This window comes from Nematostella vectensis, chromosome 14 (genome assembly GCF_932526225.1).
Source record: "Nematostella vectensis chromosome 14, jaNemVect1.1, whole genome shotgun sequence".
Lineage (NCBI taxonomy): Eukaryota > Metazoa > Cnidaria > Anthozoa > Actiniaria > Edwardsiidae > Nematostella > Nematostella vectensis.
The window spans coordinates 14315932-14336688 of NC_064047.1; the positions used below are offsets into that span (position 1 = coordinate 14315932).

At 44.3% G+C, this 20757-nt stretch overlaps 1 protein-coding gene across 2 annotated transcripts in view; it reads right to left on the reverse strand.

Moving 5' to 3' along the window:
• Positions 1–20757, reverse strand: part of LOC5503974 (cilia- and flagella-associated protein 47-like) — a 60993-nt gene that overhangs the window by 12968 nt on the left and 27268 nt on the right. For both annotated transcript variants that reach the window (XM_048721415.1, XM_048721416.1), the window contains 17 exons: positions 20531–20729; positions 20128–20349; positions 19105–19317; positions 18066–18290; positions 15540–15833; positions 14845–15064; positions 14076–14271; positions 12048–12145; positions 10560–10676; positions 7323–7457; positions 6717–6818; positions 6406–6567; positions 4743–4948; positions 2577–2650; positions 1729–2109; positions 1030–1284; positions 286–500 (listed from right to left, as the gene is read on the reverse strand). In XM_048721415.1, coding sequence (XP_048577372.1) covers positions 286–500; positions 1030–1284; positions 1729–2109; positions 2577–2650; positions 4743–4948; positions 6406–6567; positions 6717–6818; positions 7323–7457; positions 10560–10676; positions 12048–12145; positions 14076–14271; positions 14845–15064; positions 15540–15833; positions 18066–18290; positions 19105–19317; positions 20128–20349; positions 20531–20729 — 3314 coding nt within the window. The remainder of the gene's footprint in view (positions 1–285; positions 501–1029; positions 1285–1728; positions 2110–2576; positions 2651–4742; positions 4949–6405; positions 6568–6716; positions 6819–7322; positions 7458–10559; positions 10677–12047; positions 12146–14075; positions 14272–14844; positions 15065–15539; positions 15834–18065; positions 18291–19104; positions 19318–20127; positions 20350–20530; positions 20730–20757) is intronic.

A 20757-nucleotide genomic window follows, 5' to 3' on the forward strand; every position in this document is an offset into this window, starting at 1 on the left:
TACTTTACACTAATAAATCTCGTTGGAGTACAAACTGCTAATATATACGAAGCACGATGTTATAAGGATTTTATGTTACCTCATTACGCTTTATGGTATTACCACTGGCACGTCCTGGGTGACCAACTCATCCATGCTTACGATATCAAAATATAAAAGTTATTACGATCTCATTACGCTTCTAAGTTGCATTCTTGCCCCTAGTATGTCCGAGATGACCAACTGGTGATCCATGCTTACGATGTTAAGATATAATGTTGTTGTTACGATGTTACGTGCACTTACCACTGGTACGTCTTGGGTGACGGACTGATGAGTGGGCGAGTTGAACTCTAGCTCGAGAGATGAGCCCTCGGGACTAACTGTACACTCGACCTGATACACCCTGATGTCATGCGCAGAGCGTAGTACAACCTGACATGGATAGTGTCCAGCCCCATTCGGCTTGAACGTCACAGGGATCATAACAGTATTGTTGGACGTTCGCTTTCTTGATAAATCTGAGAATGCGAGATAAGAGCTTGTTTAGATGCCATTTTGACATATGGTCGACTACCTAACTAACGTACTTACTTAATTAACTAGCTGATTGGCAATCTGGTTCCTGGGTAACTTAAGAGAACCCTGCCACAATTACTCCAAAAAAGAACTTCATACATTCATTTCAGAAATACCCATCCACGGAGTTTCCAGTACAAAGAGTTATCAGTGATACCCACCCATGGAGTTACCAGTGATACCCACCCATGGAGTTATCAGTAATACCTAACCATGGAATTATCAGTTATACCCACCCATGGAGTCATCAGTAATACCCACCCATGGAGTTATCAGTGATACCCACCCATAGAGTTATCAGTGATACCCACCCATGCAGTTACATGGAGTTATCAGTGATACCCACTCATGGAGTTATCAGTAATACCCACCCATGGAGTTATCAGTTATACCCACCCAAGGAGTTATCAGTGATACCCACCCATGGAGTTATCAGTGATACCCACCCATGGAGTTATCAGTGATACCCACCCATGGAGTTATCAGCACCAGTCGGGATGGACACGTATGACGGAGTCTTGAAGTACTTCGAGCTCGTCTCAACATTGAACCTGGTCAAAGCAAGGTCCAGGGACTTTTTTATGGAGGGGTCTGCAGCGTGAAGGAACATGTCACCGCCAAGCCCCATGGACGCGACGCGAGCCGTCACTGTGCTACTGGATAATGTCCCTGTCAGTTGGCGGCGCTGGAACTCGCGGTCGGACATGCGCTGTTGGGCGGCGATCGCTGGAAAGGAGATTGATGATGTCAGGCATTTGATTGACAGGCGAAACTTGTATAGTGTTTGAGGAAGATAGTTCTGACATTCTTTTGACCTTGTTCGCGAAAGTTCTGACATTCTTTTGACTTGTGTTTGCTGATGTTTTTTGCTTTGTTTTCATTATAAAAAATAGCAATCAGAATCATCTTCAATTTGCACACGAGCGAACGTTATAAAACGTTAGGGTATGGGTCTAAATTTTAAGTTAAAAGTTAAGCCAGCAAAATCGCAGTAAAAACATATTCCTGCAAATTTACGAGGCAATTCTCGGAGTACACTGTTCTAGGACCATAAAAACGCGGAAAATATGTCCAAATGAGGAATTGCCCAAGCGAGCTTAAAAAAAGAAGTTTTCGAACAGGATTGATTTATATGGTCCTGAGCACAGGGAGCCCAAACCTTTGACTTACCAAGTGCGTGTTCCCTGGCAGTGTTGGTCAGCGGTAGAGACAGCTCCTCTGTAAACACTTCATCGCAGTCGCTCTTCCAGTACACCACCCTGTCATTACCGCCAAACGTACCCCTCCCTCTCTGCGCAGCCGCAGCACTACTGATCCGTATGGTGTGGGGGGAGTCAATGTTGGGGAGAAGGGAGGGGAGGGGCAGGAGTGCTGTGGCCTCGATGGAGTACAGGAACTCCCCGATCTTGTCGTTGATGAAGAGGACGGAGCATTGCCTGTGTCCGGTGGAGAAGGGAAGGAAGTGGACCTCGATGGTGCTCAGGCTTTTCCCGTCAAGATGGACCGAAGGAACTGGACACCAGAACGCGCTTAGCTGAGGGGCTTGGGCAACTAGAGAGTAAGGAAAGTCTTTGTTTAACCAGCCAATGAGAGAGTAAGGAAAGTCTTTGTTTAATCAGCCAATAAGAGAGTAAGGAAAGTCTTTGTTTAACCAGCCAATAAGAGAGTAAGAAAAGTCTTTGTTTAACCAGCCAATAAGAGGTTGGGCTGAGGAGCGTGAAGGGAATGGTTTCTGGACTTATTAGGAAGTGAGCTGGTTGAGTTATCCACCATTAAGCTTAGCCAATCGAAAGACGAAAGTTATTAATTGTGCACCTTTTTTTAGGTTCCAATTTTCATTGAACAACAAAGGAAACTCTTGAATAGGGGTGTCGGTTGAAAGCGGGTATTGTAACTATGAATACCTAAGAAAGGCCGACCAGGAAGTAGGTGGGCAAGCAAGCTAGTGGAGAAAGTAGCAGAAAGCAAAGCAATAAGAAGGGAGAAAACATCAAAATACCAAAGAAATAAGATCTTACGTTTCGGGCTCCCAGGCTTGTCTGTGTCTATTCGAGGCATCTCTTTGCGTGGGGACTGGGACTTGTTCGATTGCCTGACACAATAAACATGGTCAATAAGTACGAGACCGCTAACAGGGGTGAACTGAACCGACCAAATCAACCTGACACAATAAACATGGTCATTAAGTACAAGACCGCTAACAGGGGTGAACTGAACCGACCAAATCAACCTGACACAATAAACATGGTCAATAAGTACAAGACCGCTAACAGGGGTGAACTGAACCGACCAAATCAACCTGACACAATAAACATGGTCAATAAGTACGAGACCGCTAACAGGGGTACACTGAACCGACCAATTCAAAACACAAATGGTCAATAAGTAGGAGACCGCTAACAGGGGTGAACTGAACCGACCAAATCAACCTGACACAATAAACATGGTCAATAAGTACAAGACCGCTAACAGGGGTGAACTGAACCGACCAAATCAACCTGACACAATAAACATGGTCAATAAGTACGAGACCGCTAACAGGGGTGAACTGAACCGACCAAATCAACCTGACACAATAAACATGGTCAATAAGTACAAGACCGCTAACAGGGGTGAACTGAACCGACCAAATCAACCTGACACAATAAACATGGTCAATAAGTACGAGACCGCTAACAGGGGTGAACTGAACCGACCAATTCAACCTGACACAATAAACATGGTCAATAAGTACAAGACCTAACAGGGGTGAACTGAACCGACCAATTCAACCTGACACAATAAACATGGTCAATAAGTACAAGACCGCTAACAGGGGTGAACTGAACCGACCAAATCAACCTGACACAATAAACATGGTCAATAAGTACAAGACCGCTAACAGGGGTGAACTGAACCGACCAAATCAACCTGACACAATAAACATGGTCAATAAGTACAAGACCGCTAACAGGGGTGAACTGAACCGACCAAATCAACCTGACACAATAAACATGGTCAATAAGTACGAGACCGCTAACAGGGGTGAACTGAACCGACCAAATCAACCTGACACAATAAACATGGTCAATAAGTACAAGACCGCTAACAGGGGTGAACTGAACCGACCAAATCAAAACACGTTCAATAAACATGGTCAATAAGTACAAGACCGCTAACAGGGGTGAACTGAACCGACCAAATCAACCTGACACAATAAACATGGTCAATAAGTACGAGACCGCTAACAGGGGTGAACTGAACCGACCAAATCAAAACACGTTCAATAAACATGGTCAATAAGTACAAGACCGCTAACAGGGGTGAACTGAACCGACCAAATCAACCTGACACAATAAACATGGTCAATAAGTAGGAGACCGCTAACAGGGGTGAACTGAACCGACCAAATCAACCTGACACAATAAACATGGTCAATAAGTACAAGACCGCTAACAGGGGTGAACTGAACCGACCAAATCAAACACAATAAACATGGTCAATAAGTACAAGACCGCTAACAGGGGTGAACTGAACCGACCAAATCAAAACACAAATGGTCAATAAGTAGGAGACCGCTAACAGGGGTGAACTGAACCGACCAAATCAACCTGACACAATAAACATGGTCAATAAGTACAAGACCGCTAACAGGGGTGAACTGAACCGACCAATTCAACCTGACACAATAAACATGGTCAATAAGTACAAGACCGCTAACAGGGGTGAACTGAACCGACCAAATCAACCTGACACAATAAACATGGTCAATAAGTACAAGACCGCTAACAGGGGTGAACTGAACCGACCAAATCAAAACACAAATGGTCAATAAGTACAAGACCGCTAACAGGGGTGAACTGAACCGACCAAATCAACCTGACACAATAAACATGGTCATTAAGTACAAGACCTAACAGGGGTGAACTGAACCGACCAATTCAAAACACGTCTTTAAATTGCTGTATATGTACTCAGCCCAGTAGTGAAGAGTCTTGTAAACCCCATGACATTGTTTACATTTGAATATTATAATGACCATCCGCGATTAAAGTCTGATACAATATGAGCGATATTTGATTCAAAGCATCTAAGTCAATCACTTGAATAAGCCGATGGAAATGGATGCTTTGTGTGGCCACATGGATAAGCGTGAGCGTAAAATGGGGCCACGATCATGAAGAACCTTTAACTTGACCCCTTACCCATGATCAGTTCTCGCCACAACCGGTTTCTTGGCCGGTTTAGCAGGTTTATTCCGCGGTGTAGTACTTGAGCTGCCACTCCCGGGAAAAGCAGACTGGGCCTCGACCAAGACGACCCTGAACTCACCACCGGAAGTGAACGGGTTAGTGACGTCAAAAGTGACTTTCTGGAGCTCGTAGCAGGGAGACTCGCACTTGATCGTCGCCTGCAATTCATATATGTGAATACTTACGGCGTGTTTGTGCGTTACTGGTGTGTTTGTGCGCTACGTGCGTTTTCCATTAGTTGGTCATTACGTGAACGTGATGTAACGGGTGTGATGTTGTTGTCGTGTTGTATCTAGTACGTACTACGGGTGTGATCTGGATGTCGTGTTGTATTGAGTACGTACCACGGGTGTGATGTGGTTGTCGTGTTGTATCTAGTACGTACCACGGGTGTGATGTGGTTGTCGTGTTGTATCTAGTACCTTCCACGGGTGTGATGTGGATGTCGTGTTGTATCTAGTACGTACCACGGGTGTGATGTGGATGTCGTGTTGTATCTAGTATGCACCACGGGTGTGATATGGATGTCGTGTTGTATCTAGTACGCACCACGGGTGTGATGTGGTTGTCGTGTTGTATCTAGTACGTACCACGGGTGTGATGTTGTGGTCGTGTTGTATCTAGTACGTACCACGGGTGTGATGAGGATGTCGTGTTGTATTTAGTATCTTCCACAGGTGTGATGTTGTTGTCGTGTTGTATCTAGTACGTACCACGGGTGTGATGTTGTTGTCGTGTTGTATCTAGTACGTACCACGGGTGTGATGTTGTGGTCGTGTTGTATCTAGTACGTACCACGGGTGTGATGTTGTGGTCGTGTTGTATCTAGTACGTACCACGGGTGTGATGTGGATGTCGTGTTGTATTTAGTATCTTCCACAGGTGTGATGTTGTTGTCGTGTTGTATCTAGTACGTACCACGGGTGTGATGTTGTTGTCGTGTTGTATCTAGTACGTACCACGGGTGTGATGTTGTGGTCGTGTTGTATCTAGTACGTACCACGGGTGTGATGTGGATGTCGTGTTGTATTTAGTATCTTCCACAGGTGTGATGTTGTTGTCGTGTTGTATCTAGTACGTACTACGGGTGTGATGTGGATGTCGTGTTGTATCTAGTACGTACCACGGGTGTGATGTTGTGGTCGTGTTGTATCTAGTACGTACAACGGGTGTGATGTGGATGTCGTGTTGTATCTAGTACGTACAACGGGTGTGATGTGGATGTCGTGTTGTATTTAGTATCTTCCACGGGTGTGATCTGGATGTCGTGTTGTATTGAGTACGTACCACGGGTGTGATGTGGATGTCGTGTTGTATCTAGTACGCACCACGGGTGTGATGTGGATGTCGTGTTGTATTGAGTACGTACCACGGGTGTGATGTGGATGTCGTGTTGTATTTGGTACGTACCACGGGTGTGATGTTGTTGTTGTGTTGTATCTAGTACGTACCACGGGTGTGATGTGGATGTCGTGTTGTATCTAGGACGTACCACTGGTGTGATGTGGATGTCGTGTTGTATTGAGTACGTACCACGGGTGTGATGTGGATGTCGTGTTGTATTGAGTACGTACCACGGGTGTGATGTGGATGTCGTGTTGTATTGAGTACGTACCACGGGTGTGATGTTATTGATACAAGTCTCCAGGTTGAACACCAAGGTGTTACCGCAGGGTGACCCCACCCTCCTCCCTACCAGCACCAGGGTGGCGCTACAAGGTCGCAGGAACCGACTCTTGAACTCGACGGGGAGCTGGAGCTGACCCTTAGACGGCACCTGAAATAAGCGTTATAGTGTTAGCGTAGGACAAACTGGAAACTTTTAGGTTTACGACGGTGCAAAGCAAGATTAAGGGACTCACTTGTTATTTTAGCGCGAGGAGAAATCTATTGTCTAAAGGTCCAAAATGTTTGCTTTGACTGTACCTGCACGCTGTCTCCCATTGTTGCTGTAAAGTCACACGCGTCCCTGCCCGCCACGATCACCTGGTAGGTCAGTGGTTTTACGCTTGGGTTTTGCAGTTGTACCTGCAATCACAGCAGCAAATCATCAACAATTTCATTTCTTAATATTTGGGACATGCCTTTATGAAATGACGTAACGCAGCGTTTTATTGACGTCACAAGAAAAAACATGTCATGAAATGGCGTGATTAACTCGAACTCCATAGTTCACGTCACAGGTAAAACCACATTGCCATAAAATTGCCTCTAAACATTATCAACCTCGTCTGGGTCTTCTCGGTCGCTAAACTCAAAATGACGAAGATGGCGGATGTTCCATTCTGAATGTTTCGACTGTGGCCCTAGAAACGGTTTGTACACATGAGACATCAGTACCCATAAGGCATCAGTACCCATAAGGCATCAGTACCCATGAGGCATCAGTACCCTTGAGGCATCAGTACCCATGAGGCATCAGTACCCATGAGGCATCAGTACCCATGAGACATCAGTACCCATGAGGCATCAGTACCCATGAGACATTAGTACCCATAAGGCATCAGTACTTGTAAGGCACCAGTAACTCACGTGTTTGACGACTGTGGTGTGTAGCGGCCCCTGGAAGTCGATGGTAGCCCGCGGCAGGTACTGAGGCAGCCGGCGGTACAGGTGGAGACACAACAGCATGATGGTGATTGGGTTAGGCTGTGTGATGTCTGTTGACTGGGGAGATTGTGTTACATTAGTTCTATAGCAACGTAACATTGATGGGGTGGGCTGTGTGATGTCTGTTGACTGGGGAGATTGTGTTACATTAGTTCTATAGCAACGTAACATTGATGGGGTGGGCTGTGTGATGTCTGTTGGCTGGAGAGATTGTGTTACATAAGTTCTATAGCAACGTAACATTGATGGGGTGGGCTGTGTGATGTCTGTTGACTGGGTAGATTGTGTTACATAAGTTCTATAGCAACGTAACATTGATGGGGTGGGCTGTGTGATGTCTGTTGGCTGGAGAGATTGTGTTACATAAGTTCTATAGCAACGTAACATTGATGGGGTAGGCTGTGTGATGTCTGTTGACTGGGTAGATTGTGTTACATAAGTTCTATAGCAACGTAACATTGATGGGGTGGGTTGTGTGATGTCTGTTGGCTGGAGAGATTGTGTTACATAAGTTCTATAGCAACGTAACATTGATGGGGTGGGCTGTGTGATGTCTGTTGGCTGGAGAGATTGTGTTACATTAGTTCTATAGCAATGTAACATTGATGGGGTGGGCTGTGTGATGTCTGTTGGCTGGAGAGATTGTGTTACATTAGTTCTACAGCAACGTAACATTGATGGGTTAGGCTGTGTGATGTCTGTTGGCTGGAGAGATTGTGTTACATAAGTTCTATAGCAACGTAACATTGATGGGGTGGGCTGTGTGATGTCTGTTGGCTGGAGAGATTGTGTTACATTAGTTCTATAGCAACGTAACATTGATTGGGTTAGGCTGTGTGATGTCTGTTGACTGGGGAGATTGTGTTACATTAGTTCTATAGCAACGTAACATTGATGGGGTGGGCTGTGTGATGTCTGTTGGCTGGGGAGATTGTGTTACATTAGTTCTATAGCAACGTAACATTGATGGGGTGGGCTGTGTGATGTCTGTTGGCTGGGGAGATTGTGTTACATTAGTTCTATAGCAACGTAACATTGGTGGGGTGGGCTGTGTGATGTCTGTTGGCTGGAGAGATTGTGTTACATTAGTTCTATAGCAACGTAACATTGATGGGGTGGGCTGTGTGATGTCTGTTGACTGGAGAGATTGTGTTACATAAGTTCTATAGCAACGTAACATTGATGGGGTGGGCTGTGTGATGTCTGTTGACTGGGGAGATTGTGTTACATAAGTTCTATAGCAACGTAACATTGATGGGGTGGGCTGTGTGATGTCTGTTGGCTGGAGAGATTGTGTTACATTAGTTCTATAGCAACGTAACATTGATGGGGTGGGCTGTGTGATGTCTGTTGGCTGGAGAGATTGTGTTACATAAGTTCTATAGCAACGTAACATTGATGGGGTGGGCTGTGTGATGTCTGTTGACTGGGTAGATTGTGTTACATAAGTTCTATAGCAACGTAACATTGATGGGGTGGGCTGTGTGATGTCTGTTGGCTGGAGAGATTGTGTTACATAAGTTCTATAGCAACGTAACATTGATGGGGTAGGCTGTGTGATGTCTGTTGACTGGGTAGATTGTGTTACATAAGTTCTATAGCAACGTAACATTGATGGGGTGGGTTGTGTGATGTCTGTTGGCTGGAGAGATTGTGTTACATAAGTTCTATAGCAACGTAACATTGATGGGGTGGGCTGTGTGATGTCTGTTGGCTGGAGAGATTGTGTTACATTAGTTCTATAGCAATGTAACATTGATGGGGTGGGCTGTGTGATGTCTGTTGGCTGGAGAGATTGTGTTACATTAGTTCTACAGCAACGTAACATTGATGGGTTAGGCTGTGTGATGTCTGTTGGCTGGAGAGATTGTGTTACATAAGTTCTATAGCAACGTAACATTGATGGGGTGGGCTGTGTGATGTCTGTTGACTGGGTAGATTGTGTTACATAAGTTCTATAGCAACGTAACATTGATGGGGTGGGCTGTGTGATGTCTGTTGGCTGGAGAGATTGTGTTACATAAGTTCTATAGCAACGTAACATTGATGGGGTAGGCTGTGTGATGTCTGTTGACTGGGTAGATTGTGTTACATAAGTTCTATAGCAACGTAACATTGATGGGGTGGGCTGTGTGATGTCTGTTGGCTGGAGAGATTGTGTTACATAAGTTCTATAGCAACGTAACATTGATGGGGTGGGCTGTGTGATGTCTGTTGGCTGGAGAGATTGTGTTACATTAGTTCTATAGCAATGTAACATTGATGGGGTGGGCTGTGTGATGTCTGTTGGCTGGAGAGATTGTGTTACATTAGTTCTACAGCAACGTAACATTGATGGGTTAGGCTGTGTGATGTCTGTTGGCTGGAGAGATTGTGTTACATTAGTTCTATAGCAACGTAACATTGATGGGGTGGGCTGTGTGATGTCTGTTGGCTGGCGAGATTGTGTTAAATTAGTTCTATAGCAACGTAACATTGATGGGGTGGGCTGTGTGATGTCTGTTGGCTGGAGAAATTGTGTTACATTAGTTCTATAGCAATGTAACATTGATAGGGTTGGGCTGCGTGAAGACAGATAATGAAGAAGAGGTTAGAGTTAAGGCTCGTGTGGAGATAACTGAAACCAGCGAAGCGGAAAGCAGTTTGTTTATTTCTCCGCTTTTGTTTGACGTCTCCGACTCCAGTTCTTTATCTAACAGATAGATATCTAAACCATAGCATATCTGGATAGGCCGAGTTTCCTCGGCAGTAGCATAGATAGAATCCTCGGCAGTAGCATAGATAGAATCCTCGGCACATGGGCGGGGGGCGGGGGGGGGGGGGGGTAGAGTGGATATCAACACCCCTTTTTTTAGTAAAAAAATAAAAGTCAATTTGTTTGAAGAAAATAAATGTCTGAGAGACAGGAGGTACTGTCCATATGCCTTCGCCTGCTTGACTTTGCTGACGCGACAAGTACAATTTAGCGTAAAGTATTGTTAGATCTAAGTGACATACCAAGAACCACTGAATTAGTTATAACCCGTCTATCCGGCCATTATCCACCCCCTAATTTGAAATCCTGGATCCGCCCCTGCGGCAGTAGCGTACATAGAATCCTCGGCATCAGCATATATCATGTATCAGTACCCATATATAACATATATCAATGTGCCTCACCTGTATCTCGTAGTCCATACCGATGTGTCTTAGCGCCTCCACCACTTTAAGCACATTGTGTAAACACTGTTCTGCTGTGCTGGGGTGAAGGTACATAGAGTGCAGATGAGTTGACACCTGCGAGAATAAAAAATATTAAACTAAACAAATATTCAACAACAGAAATGGCATTCAGGGAACCAATAAAGTCAAAGCTTTAGATAAATGCCCCATCTCGAATAAGCTTCCAAGCAGGGCCCACTACAAATAATCGCACTTCTCCTCCTCCAAAATGTAGGATGGTCTTATTCATAGCTTTTAGGGCCATAGAGTCAGCTCATTCAAAATCTTTCAAAAAGCCATCCCTAAAATTCCCTATTAGTGGATCGTAACACTACGTACACTCTTGTAGCAGGTATGAGCTTGTAATAAACGGTCAATAAACTTTTCTTTATTACTAAGCGTCACACTCGGATTAGCATCCCATCCACCATCCCCTCCCCCACCACCACACCTCCAGGCGATGGAATAAATCCCAGTGTCCGAGAACAAGAATTAACGCTACGGATGTACAATTAACGCTATGGATGTACAATTAACGCTATGGATGTACAATTAACGCTATGGATGTACAATTAACGCTACGGATGTACAATTAACGCTATGGATGTACAATTAACGCTATGGATGTACAATTAACGCTATGGATGTACAATTAACGCTATGGATATACAATTAACGCTATGGATGTACAATTGACGCTATGGATGTACAATTGACGCTATGGATGTACAATTAACGCTACGGACGTACAATTAAAGCTATGGATGTACAATTAACGCTATGGATGTACAATTAACGCTATGGATGTACAATTAACGCTATGGATGTACAATTAACGCTATGGATGTACAATTAACGCTATGGATGTACAATTAACGCTACGGATGTACAATTAACGCTATGGATGTACAATTAACGCTATGGATGTACAATTAACGCTATGGATGTACAATTAACGCTATGGATGTAAAATTAACGCTATAGATGTACAATTAACGCTATGGATGTACAGTTAACGCTACGGATGTACAATTAACGCTACGGATGTTTAATTAACGCTACGGATGTACAATTAACGCTACGGATGTACAATTAACGCTACGGATGTACAATTAACGCTCTGGATATACAATTAACGCTATGGATATACAATTAACGCTATGGATGTACAATAAACGCTATGGATGTACAATTAACGCTACGGATGTACAATTAACGCTATGGATGTACAATTAACGCTCTGGATATACAATTAACGCTATGGATATACAATTAACGCTATGGATGTACAATAAACGCTATGGATGTACAATTAACGCTATGGGTGTACAATTAACGCTATGGATGTACAATTGATGATTTACAAATAACGCTATGGGTGTACAATTAACCCTATGGATGTACAATACGATATACGAAAATACAGATGATCCACTCAGTACTCACGAGAAACGGCACGTAAGCCGCCAGCAGCGCGGCTAGCACGAGGCCATCCATGAAGTCAAACTCAAAATTCACGATCCATCGGCACGAGGGGCTAGCACCTGTCAAAACAACACGGGAAATGAACCCAACGGTGAAGATACAACACAGGAAATGAACGGTGAAGATACAACACAGGAAATGAACGGTGAAGATACAACACAGGAAATGAACCCAACGGTGAATATACAACACAGGAAATGAACCAAACGGTGATTATACAACACAGGAAATGAACCCAACGGTGATTAAACAACACAGGAAATGAGCCCAACGGTGATTATACAACACAGGAAATGAGCCCAACGGTGAATATACAACACAGGAAATGAGCCCAACGTGATTATACAACACAGGAAATGAGCCCAACGGTGATTATACAACACAGGAAATGAGCCCAACGGTGATTATACAACACAGGAAATGAACCCAACGGTGATTAAACAACACAGGAAATGAGCCCAACGGTGATTATACAACACAGGAAATGAACCCAACGGTGATTATACAACACAGGAAATGAGCCCAACGGTGAATATACAACACAGGAAATGAGCCCAACGGTGATTATACAACACAGGAAATGAGCCCAACGGTGAATATACAACAAAGGAAATGAGCCCAACGGTGATTATACAACACAGGAAATGAACCCAACGGTGATTATACAACACAGGAAATGAACCCAACGGTGATTATACAACACAGGAAATGAACCCAACGGTGATTATACAACACAGGAAATGAGCCCAACGGTGATTATACAACACAGGAAATGAGCCCAACGGTGATTATACAACACAGGAAATGAACCCAACGGTGATTATACAACACAGGAAATGAACCCAACGGTGATTAAACAACACAGGAAATGAACCAAACGGTGATTATACAACACAGGAAATGAACCCAACGGTGATTATACAACACAGGAAATGAACCCAACGGTGATTATACAACACAGGAAATGAGCCCAACGGTGATTATACAACACAGGAAATGAGCCCAACGGTGAATATACAACACAGGAAATGAACCCAACGGTGATTATACAACACAGGAAATTAACCCAACGGTGATTATACAACACAGGAAATGAACCCAACGGTGATTATACAACACAGGAAATGAACCCAACGGTGATTATACAACACAGGAAATGAGCCCAACGGTGAATATACAACACAGGAAATGAGCCCAACGGTGATTATACAACACAGGAAATGAGCCCAACGGTGATTATACAACACAGGAAATGAGCCCAACGGTAAATATACAACACAGGAAATGAGCCCAACGGTGATTATACAACACAGGAAATGAGCCCAATGGTGATTATACAACACAGGAAATGAGCCCAACGGTGATTATACAACACAGGAAATGAACCCAACGGTGATTATACAACACAGGAAATGAGCCCAACGGTGATTATACAACACAGGAAATGAGCCCAACGGTGAATATACAACACAGGAAATGAACCAAACGGTGATTATACAACACAGGAAATGAGCCCAACGGTGAATATACAACACAGGAAATGAACCCAACGGTGATTATACAACACAGGAAATGAGCCCGGAATATTTCAACCAGCATGAAAAGCCCAAGTCAGTGTCACCTGTGGTAGTGTTTTCATTCTACATCGGAGGATAGATTTTGTGCCTAAATTTCAGCTAAAATCAATGTTTTGTACTCTGTGTACGAAACTCAAAATAAAATATAGCAATAGCTTCGCTAAATCAGCCGATGCAAATAGATGCTTTGTTACACTCCCTATTTTGCTAGGATAGAAAAACAAAGATTTTCTCGAACACTTTCGGGAACCGTATAACGCTCGTAGGCAAAAAATGAAAAAGCAAAGCAACATTTACTTGCATTTTATATTCATTCTTAGGCATGAAACATAAAACAAAAAGTACGCTAAACTAGCATGTAACGACATGCTTAATCTAACAATTATTCTCGGGGGGTGGGGGGGCAGCTTACCATCTAGGCTGCCTGGCCACGCCCTCTGCCTCTGTGCGTCGTAGTGATGGTTGATCCAGGCCAGCAGAATCCTCTCCCCCACGCTGTACACGTTACTCGCCTGTGGATTAGGGTTGACTGCAGGGGGAGGCAGCTCTTTGAATGGAGACTGTACCTTCTTGAATAGCTGTGGCGTCACGCGGCTCAGGACTAGTACCTAGAGGGCAACAATGGACATGTTATTACGCTGAAGAGTAAGTTAGCCGGCTATTCTACCCACGTGACATTTGTCCGTTAGAGACGTCTCACCCACGGCTCAAAATACACCTTACTCTATCAAAACTATTGTGCTCAAAATACATACTCTATCAAAACTATTGGGCTCAAAATACACGTTACTCTATCAAAACTATTGGGCTCAAAATACACGTTATTCTATCAAAACTATTGGGCTCAAAATACACGTTACTCTATCAAAACTATTAGGCTCAAAATACACGTTATTCTATCAAAACTATAGGGCTCAAAACACACACTACTCTATCAAAACTATTGGGCTCAAAATACACGTTACTCTATCAAAACTATTGGGCTCAAAATACACGCTATTCTATCAAAACTATTGGACTCAAAATACACGTTACTCTATCAAAACTATTGGGCTCAAAATACACGTTACTCTATCAAAACTATTGTGCTCAAAATACACGTTACTCTATCAAAACTATTGGGCTCAAAATACACGCTACTACATTATGAAACATGGTGCGAAACATGACTGCGTTCTAACCTTGATGATCTGTGCCAGCACATCTGTCCACGCCCTCCTCGACACGCTGTTGAATTTGCTCAGCTCTTTTCTGGCCGCTGCCATTTCTCGATCAACAATCTCCTCGTCCAGCGGTGCATCGGTGTCGCGCATGCCCCGTTGGATCCTCCTCCAGCGTTTGTAGTCCTCGGGGGAGAGCAGGTTCTCGGGTGTCACGTGGGCTAGCAAAGCACCCTGGGTTCTGCAAAAGAAATGTTAATATGTAAATATATATATTTAAATTGACGCAAGGGATTTAGACGCTCTTATTTCAAATTGAAGAAACGCTAGATAGAGCAAACCAATGGAGAATTTCCTACAGTTTCGAGATCTTTTATCCTGACACGTCTCAATGGTAATAGCGACCGTTAGACGTGCAACGGCTGAGGACGACTGCGGACATGCAAGACTTCAATGCGCGCTACACCTAGTACCCTACAGTTTCTTTTCACGCGCTGATAAATTTTTCTTGTGCGCCGCAAACAAGTCTCCGTCAGTGGGAACGCGAAGTTATCCTTTATACCCCTAGTTAAGGATGGATATATCGTGTGAACGCGCCATAATCCTATCCACACATACCTGAGGAAGGTATCTATCGTGCGAGCCATTATCTTATACAAGTTTAACTAAAGAATTTATCTAGCGTGAGGCCGCGCCATAATCCTATCCACACATACCTGAGGAAGGTTAGTAGTGTGGCGTACATCCAGTGAATCTGCCTCACCCTATCATGAGGATCAGTCGGGAGGGCAGAGGCGAGAGGTATGCCAGGCACCTGCCGACCGCACAGATGTGTGACCAAGTCAAACACAGACCGCATCTCCTTCCTGTTGTTGCTGTCCCAGTTTGTTGTCCGTGTAGCGGCCGTGTTACCGGACGGAGCTTCGGACATGTCCTGCAAGGCAGCGCTGAGAGAGTGGGGTATGGAGATGGGGAATGGGCCGCCTGCCCAGCCCTGGATGGAGAACCACCTGAAACAAGGAGTGGTGTCTACGTCACCATGGTAAACAAGGAGTGGTATCTAAGTCAGCATGGTAAACAAGGAGTGGTATCTACATCACCATGGTAAACAAGGAGTAGTATCTACGTCACCATGGTAAAGAAGGAGTGGTATCTACGTCACCATGGTAAACAAGGAGTGGTATCTAAGTCACCATGGTAAACAAGGAGTGGTATCTACGTCACCATGGTAAAGAAGGAGTGGTATCTACGACAACATGGTAAACAAGGAGTGGTATCTACGTCACCATGGTAAACAAGGAGTGGTATCTACGTCACCATGGTAAAGAAGGAGTGGTATCTACATCACCATGGTAAACAAGGAGTGGTATCTATGTCACCATGGTAAACAAGGAGTGGTATCTATGACAACATGGTAAAGAAGGAGTAGTATCTACGTCACCATGGTAAACAAGGAGTGGTATCTACGTCACCATGGTAAACAAGGAGTAGTATCTACGTCACCATGGTAAACAAGGAGTGGTATCTACATCACCATGGTAAACAAGGAGTGGTATCTACATCACCATGGTAAACAAGGAGTGGTATCTACATCACCATGGTAAACAAGGAGTGGTATCTATGACAACATGGTAAAAAAGGAGTAGTATCTACGTCACCATGGTAAACAAGGAGTGGTATCTACGTCACCATGGTAAACAAGGAGTGGTATCTACGTCACCATGGTAAACAAGGAGTGGTATCTACGTCACCATGGTAAACAAGGAGTAGTATCTACGTCACCATGGTAAACAAGGAGTAGTATCTACGTCACCATGGTAAAAAAGGAGTGGTATCTACGTCACCATGGTAAACAAGGAGTAGTATCTACGTCACCATGGTAAACAAGGAGTAGTATCTACATCACCATGGTAAACAAGGAGTAGTATCTACGTCACCATGGTAAACAAGGAGTGGTATCTACATCACCATGGTAAACAAGGAGTAGTATCTACGTCACCATGGTAAACAAGGAGTGGTATCTACGTCACCATGGTAAACAAGGAGTAGTATCTACATCATCATGGTAAACAAGGAGTAGTATCTACGTCACCATGGTAAACAAGGAGTGGTATCTACATCACCATGGTAAACAAGGAGTAGTATCTACGTCACCATGGTAAACAAGGAGTGGTATCTACATCACCATGGTAAACAAGGAGTAGTATCTACGTCATCATGGTAAACAAGGAGTAGTATCTACATCACCATGGTAAACAAGGAGTGGTATCTACGTCACCATGGTAAACAAGGAGTGGTATCTACGTCACCATGGTGAACAAGGAGTGGTATCTACGTCACCATGGTAAACAAGGAGTAGTATCTACGTCACCATGGTAAACAAGGATTGGTATCTACATCACCATGGTAAACAAGGAGTGGTATCTACGTCACCATGGTAAACAAGGAGTGGTATCTACGTCACCATGGTAAACAAGGAGTGGTATCTACGTCACCATGGTGAACAAGGAGTGGTATCTACATCACCATGGTAAACAAGGAGTGGTATCTACGTCACCATGGTAAACAAGGAGTGGTATCTACGTCACCATGGTGAACAAGGAGTGGTATCTACGTCACCATGGTAAAGAAGGAGTGGTATCTACATCACCATGGTAAACAAGGAGTGGTATCTAAGTCAGCATGGTAAACAAGGAGTGGTATCTACGTCACCATGGTAAACAAGGAGTAGTATCTACATCACCATGGTAAACAAGGAGTAGTATCTACGTCACCATGGTAAACAAGGAGTGGTATCTACGTCACCATGGTAAACAAGGAGTGGTATCTACGTCACCATGGTAAACAAGGAGTGGTATCTACGTCACCATGGTAAACAAGGAGTAGTATCTACGTCACCATGGTAAACAAGGAGTAGTATCTACGCACCATGGTAAAAAAAAGGCTGGTATCTACGACAACATGGTAAACAAGGAGTGGTATCTACTTTACCATGGTGAACAAGGAGTGGCATCTACGTCACCATGGTAAAAAAAAGGCTGGTATCTACGACAACATGGTAAGCAAAGACTGGCATTAATGATAACATGGAACGCACACACAGAACGCAAGCAGGACATAAGGAATGGAATGGGCGGCCTCTAATCGATTGCAAGATTATTATTTCACAAATCTTTTGTCGCAGTCCTTCTTGTACCTTTGAATAGCAAGGACTGAAGGACACATAAACCACTTCTTCTTACCTTTGAATAGCAAGGACTACAGTAGATATAAACTGTTTCTCCTTGCTTTCTGCTGCCGGCTCATCAAGGGTGTAGGTGGTCCTGTCTTCGGACACCTCAGAACCCTCTTTTGCCGCGCCCTTGTCGTCAGGGGGTTGGGGTGTAGATTGGAAGGTGGAGGCAGACTCACTGTTACTGGATTCTTGATAAGTTGATGTGCTGATGCCAAAACTCGTACTTGTAGCACTATGAGGAGTGAAGGGTGAGAGGGTGGAACAGTGGAAAATACAACAAACGAACAAAGTAACTACCACCCACATTCTAACCCTTCGCTACTAGTCTTTCATACCCCATCCTCTTATGGTTATACTGATGAATACCTGATGAATTCGTAAGTAGCGGGTCTGTTAGATGTGACGCATTGCCTCCCCCCACCCCTTCACAGTTATTCTGTACTTAGTAGATACGATAGTAGCGGGTCTATTGGGTGTGACGCATGCCCCACCCCCACCCCCTCACAGTTATTCTGTACTTAGTAGATGTGACAGTAGTGGGTCTATTGGGTGTGACGCATGCCCCTCTCCCACCCCCTCACAGTTTTTATTTACCTAGTAGATACGATAGTAGCGGGTCTATTGGGTGTGACGCATGCCCCACCCCCACCTCCTCACAGTTATTCTGTACTTAGTAGATACGATAGTAGTGGGTCTATTGGGTGTGACGCATGCCCCACCCCCACCCCGTGCCATTTATTCTGTACCTAGTGGATGCAATAGTAGCGGGTCTATTGGGTGTGACGCATGCCCGGCCCCCACCCCCTCACAGTTATTCTGTACTTAGTAGATACGATAGTAGTGGGTCTATTGGGTGTGACTCATGCCCCACCCCCACCCCCTCACAGTTATTCTGTACTTAGTAGATACGATAGTAGTGGGTCTATTGGGTGACGCATGCCCCACCCCCACCCCCTCACAGTTATTCTGTACTTAGTAGATACGATAGTAGTGGGTCTATTGGGTGACTCATGCCCCACCCCCACCCCCTCACATTTATTCTGTACCTAGTAGATGCAATAGTAGCGGGTCTATTGGGTGTGACACATGGCTTGAACACCGGTTCCCCTACTGGCTGTTCTGTGCCCTTGTCCTTCTCTTGGACGTTTGCTTGCTGTGCGTTGGCGCAGACCACGTGGTAGTCTGTTTGGTGCTGAGACAGGAAGTGAAAGCAGGTCAAGAGGCAATTGTCCGCCGTCGCTGATATTGGGAGATCGTATCTGTGAGAGAGAATAAATCGTTATAGTTAGTCAAGTAATACATAGCCGTAGTATGTTAGGTTCAATAGATGCCGCGTTTCTACTTCCGCTCAAAAGGATATTCTCAATAAGTTTTTTTATAATACTAACCTAAACATACAAACCTAAAACGGTCGATTCAAGTATTATTTTACACTCAGTATATTATAAATTCGAATTACTGTAACATTTACACTATTGACTATAGATTCCTGTACTATCAACGTTTCCCAGATTAATTGATTGCCAGAACATGCAATTGATAGCCATAAATTATAAAAAACAAATCCTACATATATTTACACCTTGCGCAAACGATCCGCGACTAAACTGAAAGCGTCAAAATATACACAGAAATGGCTCTGCATTCACGCCAGAGGGCGACGAAAAATTAAAATCTTTATATAAAAATATGCCCTCTCTGACAGAGAAACTTTCTGGTTGATTCGTAAGCGCTGAATACCGGGGCGCGCGCGCGTAAGAATAAAAACCTCCAATGAAAATTAGCCCATTCTGACATAGAAACTTTCGGGCTGATTCGTTAGCTATTACTTCAAAGTTCATCTGTTGCCAAAAGCCGGAGCACGCCAGAGTTTGCTACCCAAAAAGTCACGTGATTTATGTAAGTCGCTTATTGCCTGGACATGCGAATGAATGTTTTATAAACCGACGATATGCGCTAAAGAATGCATATTCTGCCGTTTGAATGGTGTAAACACAAAAGTCTACAGTATTGTGGTGACGCGCAACTATATGCCAATTCATCAAATTCAAGTAACCACACACGCTTACCGGTCCTTTCCATCAGTGAACGTGATCATCGCGCTGAAAGACACAGGACTGGGGGACTGGAACGTAATGCGACATGGTATGACACAGGGATCCTGATGCTCGCCTGAATCTACGCAGCATGGCTTGATGGTCTGTCCATCAGGAAAACACACATCTAGAACATTCTGGAGGCTTCCGTCCTCCATTTCAACCGCAGGCGCTTCGCACGACACTGTGCACGTCCTGGAATTAGTACAGCCATTATTAGCGTAGAAATCAGCTCAAAGGAGAGGTGAGGGCTTACGCGCGTCTAGATATCAGCTCAAAGGAGAGGTAAGGGCTTACGCGCGTCTAGATAACAGCTCAAAGGAGAGGTAAGAAGAGTAGGTTAGGTTACTTAAAACTGCCTTCATAGGATACTTACTTCCTGTAGCCCTTGGCAACGATGCAGAAGTTTGCCGTCACGGGCGTTTCCAGGGGGACCGGTGTCATGGTGAGGACCGCTGGCTCAAACGTGAGCGAGGGCGCGTGCAGTTCACCACGCAGCTCAATGATACGGTACGGGTGGTCGCGATCATCGTTAAGGATGACGGGTACATGTGCGATAAATAGACCCGGGCGAGCTAAAAGGAAGAGATTTGTATAGGATAG